This window comes from Anopheles maculipalpis, chromosome 3RL, assembly GCF_943734695.1.
Source record: "Anopheles maculipalpis chromosome 3RL, idAnoMacuDA_375_x, whole genome shotgun sequence".
NCBI classification, from domain to species: Eukaryota; Metazoa; Arthropoda; class Insecta; order Diptera; family Culicidae; genus Anopheles; species Anopheles maculipalpis.
The window spans coordinates 66,429,504-66,436,523 of NC_064872.1; the positions used below are offsets into that span (position 1 = coordinate 66,429,504).

Below are 7,020 nucleotides of genomic sequence, written 5' to 3' on the forward strand. Positions count from 1 at the left end.
CAAAAAAAAAGAAACACTGGAAAATATTATTGAAAACAAACAGTACACAGAAACACACAACACTAGTGTATAACTAACGAAAATAATTAAGCAAAAGAACCTCACAATAACACACACATGCCCGCTGGATAAAAGTTTCGTTTCTTTTCCCCAGTAAATATGACATAGCAAACAATTATTTCAAGGAAAAAATCAACATACAAACAAAAAAAAAAAAAAAAGGAAAGAACCAAACATTGGTTAAAAAAAGAACTAAACTCTTCTTAAGCAGCAGCGTCCATTTAGTGTTTGTTCGAGGAAACCTTCATTTCTGTTGTGAAAATGGAAAATGCATTCAAAACGGTGGTGGTGGTGGTGGCGTTTGTGCAAGAAGCGGCAGGCAAAAGTTCATTTGTGGTTGCGAGAAGATAAAAAAAAAAGGATTAGCAAGAGTCATAGTAGAGAATGGTGAAGAAGTAGTAAAACGCACCCCCAGTATAGAGCAAAAATAGAATGTGAATGGTGTGCATGCGTGTGTTTGCGTCGTGTGTGAGTGAGAGTGTGTGTGTGTATGTGTGTGTGGATAGGCGTGAGAGGATATAAATTATGTGCAAGCAAACGAACACCATATGCTGGAAATTGGGGAAAAATGATCAGAAGAAGAGAGCGAGAGAGAGTGCGTGCGAGAGAGACAAAAAGAACTATTAATACAAAAAATAGTATGTTATAAAAAGGAAACGGTGTTTTGTTTTCATCAGTTTTGCTGATTTTTGTTTGACAAATGATCGTAAAGAAATATCACATCCAAGTAGCGTAATTGCTAGTAAAATGAATGACAGTCAAATGTACTATCAAAAAGCGCAAGATCGCTGGAGGCGCCCAGTACTTGGTAATTTTTTCCAGAATACCACGTGTGAGGGGCATTGTTCTGGAGAAATATTGTTTGTGTTTGAATTATTTTTAGTTTATTTATTATTTCTTTATTTTATTTTTCACTTTTTTATCTGATATTACATGTTGAAACAGGAAATCGCTTTTGTTTCTTAAATCTACATAACCTTCAGTAACTTGAAGAAGCCAACCAACCTTTTGTAGATGATGGTTTTCTCTTTGGTTAATTTTTCCGTTAATTGATTTGGTTGACCTTTTATCAAGCTTGTCAAGTGGTTCAACTCAAACGACTTTATGAAAAGCATTTTAATATCTTATATATGTATAATATGATGCGTGACGACAACTGTTAAAACTTATATGTTTAAAACACCTTGAACTGAGAGTCTGAACTTTGATCTGTTTCGCTTGGTAAAATGGTACGTTTCACGATATTTAATAACGTATTAGCTGTAAGATCGGGATCATTATCGTGCTCTCGAAAATGATTCGCTGGTAACTAACAATGCTTCCCAGTGGCTTAAGAACGCCTCATAACACGGTCTAACGATTATATAAACAATTTTAAATTAAACTGACAACCGGAACAATACCGATGCGTCACACATGTCTCTCGATGCGATCAAACTTCTCAGCACCAGCTACTTCCCACCTCACCTGCGTGCACTTTCCGCTAGTCACTGTCGGTGAAGGTCGACTGGCGTTCATGTTCATCACATGGTTCAGCAGGGTTCCGGACAACGTGAAGCATAACAACCACAGCCATACATTGAAACCGAATAAAGAGCATTTGGCTTATCAACAAAAAAAAAAAAGAAAGAAAGAATAAAAAACAAGCACCCTGGAAGATAGTCATGTCGCGGGGAGCTCAACAGCTGATGATAAAGATGCCGGTATAAGCTACAGTGGAGAAGACGTTCCGATGAAGGCTTTTGCGCTGTACAACCGACCCCGTCGGCGCTTTCCCCTCCAGCCACGTTATCTTAGATGGATGGCGGACAGACGGTATTCCCGCGGGGGATGGGAGACAGGGAAGGGAATGGAAATGAATAAAACCGAAACCATGCTTTACTAGTCAATCAGTGAAACCGGACTGAGAAACACACCAGTGAAACGGGACAACGCTGTGCGTATGCTCCAGAGATCGAACGGAGGATCGTGTGTAGTTCTGCGGTTCAAATCAATTGTCACATTTCGAGGTGGTCAAAGCGTTTGTGTTTTGTACCAAATAAAGTGTGTCGTGTAGCGAGACCATCCCAAACGTCGCCGGTCGGCCGAGTCCGGTTATCATTGCGTCTAGGGACGGTTTCGAACATTCACTGCCCCACGTTCCAATGTGCTCTGTTGTTTATCGTGCTGTTGATTTTGATAATTATCGAACCAAATTTGACGCGCGTAGTCAGTGAGCAAGAAAGAAAAAAAAAACGGCGAAAAACAAATTGATCACGCGGGCAACGGCCTCAACCTCAGTGGACGATCTCCGTCGAGTGGTGTTGGATGGGCAGTTTGTTGTGCTAGTTCTTCAACCGGTATATTGGAATTTCACGACAAGATTTGTGTGTTGCAAATTGACAAAGATTACCGATCGGTGGTGTGGTCAGATAGTCACGGGAAAGCATTCCACGTGATTGGACGAGAGGAAAGCCACCCCTTTGCGGCTAGGCAACTACTACCACCAGCGTACGGAAAACAAAAACACACAAATGTTGCGATTGTAAGTATTTCCAATCAAGCTTTGCTAAACTATTTCTACCCTGCATATTAGCGACCGTGGGCTACCCGTGGCCGAGCGTTCAGAAGTAGTACTTGTTGGACATCGTTCAGCGGTGGGACACATTGTGGAACTTTCACTCTCGTCCGTTTCAAGTGGGGTTGCTCAAGTGGAAACCCATTGTTCTCTAATATAAAGTTGGTGCGTGTGTGTGTGATTTCCGTTAAACCTCGGCGGGAGCGATATGGGTTCAAAGTGTTGCAACATATTTCCTCTGTGCACCAGATCCAACGAGGAACGAGACGTAGAATGGTGGTAATCAAATGATACGGTTTCGAAGTGGGATGGGATTTTATCTCGTGCTATTAAAGTTAGAAGATGAAACGATAAAATGGAGCGATATGTGATTTAACGCAACACGATAGAGGGATGCTTATACGAGTATATCGTACAGTTTAAACCTTTTGGTTGATAACGTTCTGTAGTTGGTGGGAGCAGTATTGAAAGATCAAAGCTTATTTGAAATGGATTTTTGAAATTTAAGTCTTAAGAAATTTGAAATTGAATCTCAAAAATATTTGAAAAGTAGCGAGAACGAGAGTTACAGCGCTACAAGAATTCAAACCTAACCTCCGCTTAGTAGTAAACCCACAAAAAAGAGGCATGAAGATAAAGCCTTTTTTCCTGTCAAAACTTTTATTATTTGCTCCTAAATGCATAACCAACGATGTAAAATAAAAAATGATTATTTAAAAATTTGATCGTTACAATCACCGAAAGAGAGAACGTGACCTAAGCAACCAGTTCACCACGTGCGCTAATGCGCGGGCAAACGTGTCACACGTGAAGCGTTCAGCTCGCCACTGTAAACGTCACCTTCCGTGGTTGACTGTTTACGACGGCACTGTCAAAATAAAGTTGTTTACGAAAAAGTGCTTGCACAACGACGTTCAGAAGCTACAGGAAAAAAAAAGTTAAGATAGGGTAAAAGCGAATTAAACTATCATTACGTGTGAAAGTGAAAGGCAAAACGGTAGGTTAGGGGGTTGTTTTTGTGAAATTCATCATTCAAAATCGCCCCACAAGAACGACCTTTCTCTCTGTGAATTGGGGGTTTCTTCGTGTGCCACACAGGAATCATAAGCCAAGGCTAATAAGGGTTACGTTTCGATACAACGGTGTGTTTGGTCAGTGTGGAACCCTTTTGCCATCATTATCTGTATCCGGCCATTAGTTTCCCCTAGTGGTGGCTCGTAGCGCGGGCACCATCGTCGCTTATCAGGCTCGTAGTGGATGTACAATAATACTTGTATGTTAAACAAAAGTAATCAAAGTTTGATGCGCTGCTGCTGCAACAGTAGTGTGGGCAGTGTGGGCTGAAAGATGATATCGAGTGTAAAAGTCAAATTTCACTGATTTTGGATTTCGGTTCCAAACGTTTCTCTTTGCTTTATCCGCACGTACAACAGCAGCGGATCGAATTGGTTCACCAAACCACACTCCCGGCGAAAGAGTGGGAAAAAAGTGAAGGTAACCTTCTCGGACCAGCTCGATACGGCCAGTTCCGGTAGTGGTAGCAGCGTTCCGACCACACCGAGCCCCTCCGTGTCCGCCCAGCATCGGTGGCGCTATCTGGAGCAAATCTTTGTACCTGCTAGTTCAAACACCGCAACAGGGAATCGATCTGCAACGTCCGAGTTTGATCGAGGCAGTAGTTTCCGGCAGAGCAACACAAGCTACGGATCGGTTGGCAGTGGGCCGTACAATAGACGAGCGCCGCCCCAGCGTAAAGTAGGACAGAAGATGGCCGACTGCGAGAAGGAGGAAGCCCTAAATCTGGTAAGCAAGCAAACAAAGTGGTTTGGGAGGTTGGCGAAATGGTAGTGAAGGAGGTGGAGTGGTAGTAGTGTTGTGGACAGACACTATCAGTATGCGCGTAAGAGCGCGTCCGAGTAGTGTGGGATGTTTATAAGAGGGGGGGCGGCGTCGCCTTGGCGAGAGTTGGTCAATGATATGCCAATAATGTTCCGTTTACCGTGCTGTGTCGGTGATTATGCATAATCGCTAACATTGGCGGAAAAGGTGCTCAACCGTGTACCGACTATCGATTAATGGTAGAGGGGTGACACCAACCCTGTTTCCTCCAAGACGCAAACCCTCGGGCAACGCTGTCGAGACTCGAGTGTTCTAAAATTATACCTCGCAATGTTATTACACTCTCGTCTCGCGACAATGTGGCTTATCCGGTTGGCGAAAACACTTTTAGAGATGTTTTCCTACAAGTCGGATGGGTGGTTGTGCTTGGAGGATTAACATACAAGGGTTAGTTGATGGGTTCACGGTATCGGTAGACAACCTTTTTTTTCCCCGCAAAGATCGCGTGTACACACTAATGGAAGCGGCACATTAATGTAATTGAAAAGCGATGTAATATTGACAGAAACATTTTGCTCCTTTTTCTCTTTTCCGCGCTTCACTTACTTGGTTTTGCCCTTGCCCACCCTTACCCGACTGGTAATCGTGAACGGCACAGCAGGTGGAATTCGAGTGGGTACTGCACGAGGAGGTACATTCGGTGCTGAAACAGCTGCACGTCATCCTGGTGGAGTGTGCCCACCGATTTCCGGTTCCGCTGTACGGTAACGAGGGCAAGAAGCAGGACAAGTTTGTGCTTACAGCCGCACCGGAACAGTTGAAGTGTATCGTAACGCTTACCGGGGACAGTATAACGCATGCGGTAAGCTACAATAAAAATGTTTCATATAAATACGATTGAGAAATTTAATTACCATCTTCTCTCGATTGTCTTCTCCAAAAATAAAACCAAAAGGACATCAACTTCAAGGTGCAGCGCCAACAGCAACAGATCCAGCGCACCTCCATCACCCAGGACTATCCGTGGAAGATACAGCAGGTGCAGGATGCTGCTAACCATCTGCAGCAAGCGATCAACCACATCGACAACGTGGACAGTGCGTACCATTTCAAAACGTCCGACGAGGTACTGCACATACTGGGAAACATTTTGGGTGCGCTGCAACGGGGCCGAACATCGCTCGTAGTGCCACGCAAGAAGCCAATCGATGAGCTGATGAAAAGCCGCAACATGAAGGCACTATCGCCGAACCTGCCGGAAGATTTGGCGATCAGCTTCTACATCCAGAGCCACAAGCTTATCTTCGTGGCGTACCAGCTGACAAACTTTCAGGGCACGATGAAGTTCGATTCGTGCCAGGCAGAATGTTCCGTACCGTGGCTGAACGAGGTGCTGGTACTGTTTACCGTGGCGTTGCAGTTGTGCCAGCAGTTGAAGGATAAGGTAAGCACGGATGAAGGAGAAAACGTAATTCATTTCACGCTCTGGTTGCGCACCGTCATCGGCACGCTAATAAGCGCGTTACGGTCAATTAGACCAATTTGCACGGGATGCAAATATGATTTGCTACGGGGTCAGAAAAAGCAGTCAATTTGAAGGTTGTTTCGTTGGCGCTTCGCAGACCTTGGGATGATTCATTTGATATTTCAGTGTGTGGCAGTGATTCATAATGGAAGCTTAATTCAATGTTAGATAGACTGATAAGCTACCGGTGCGATCTGTGGCTGTACATCTGATAGTGGTTGTTTTCTTATCTAATGATTGATTTATTGTGGGAAGCCTTTTTTTTGCGATACCCTTCCTTCTTGCGTTGTAATGGCTATTTTTACTCTCTTTTTAGATATCAGTATTCTCGCAGTACAAGGACTTTACCGTTGGTTCCCGTTCACCGTCTGCCCTGTCCTACTGATGCCGCGTCCATTCAACTACCGGTTGCATACCGTGTCCATCGTAGACGCTAGCATTACCGTCCCGTTTGGTCGTGTTCATGATGTGTGTTAAAAGGAAAACAAGCAGGTTCGGAGGCAGTAAATGAATGGTTCTTCTTCTTAAAGACTCGCGGAAACTATTCGCCCCGCAACCACGACACCCTAGGTCGAACCGGTTACTTGCTGCAGTTACATTGCAGTTGTTAATGCGTCGTACTACATACATTGATGTTTGTTATATTTAAAGTGCTATCCCCGTTGTTATTGCATTAGGCTAAGCAGATTAAGACCTCCCCACCCCTGAGCGGCGCAATCGTGGGGCTGTGTATATTGGTGTGTAATCACTGTCATGAAATACCCCGGTCGGATTGAACTGTCTCACTCCTGTCTCCTTCGGAATGCGATTCCTTGTGCCATGAGTTTGTGCGAAGGATACGGAAGAACGGTTTTGAGGAAGTTTTGAAAGATTCTTTAACGGAAATTATGTGATTGGCTATCGCGACTTGTTAGCAAACACAGCAAAACCCACACGAAAAAAAGCATTCCCAGCATTACTCGCTCTTTTAGAAGATGTAATCAATAATTTACGTGTATCGGCAGGATAGGATATGTGTGGATCGAAATACAAAATTCTA

General features: G+C 43.9%; 1 protein-coding gene across 2 annotated transcripts; it reads left to right on the forward strand.

Annotated features, from left to right (window-relative positions):
* Window positions 1–2,825: 2,825 nt before the first annotated feature.
* LOC126562396 (protein rogdi) lies at window positions 2,826–6,424 on the forward strand. Of its 2 annotated transcripts, none has more exons than XM_050218899.1 (5): window positions 2,826–2,896; window positions 4,051–4,420; window positions 5,115–5,318; window positions 5,412–5,900; window positions 6,298–6,424. In XM_050218899.1, exons 1-5 carry the CDS (start codon window positions 2,826–2,828, stop codon window positions 6,364–6,366), a joined length of 1,203 nt encoding a protein of 400 aa, XP_050074856.1. In that variant the 3' UTR covers window positions 6,367–6,424. The 2 variants fall into 2 exon arrangements, with proteins under 2 accessions (XP_050074856.1, XP_050074857.1); XM_050218900.1 differs by having other exon boundaries at window positions 2,826–2,893.
* Window positions 6,425–7,020: the final 596 nt, after the last annotated feature.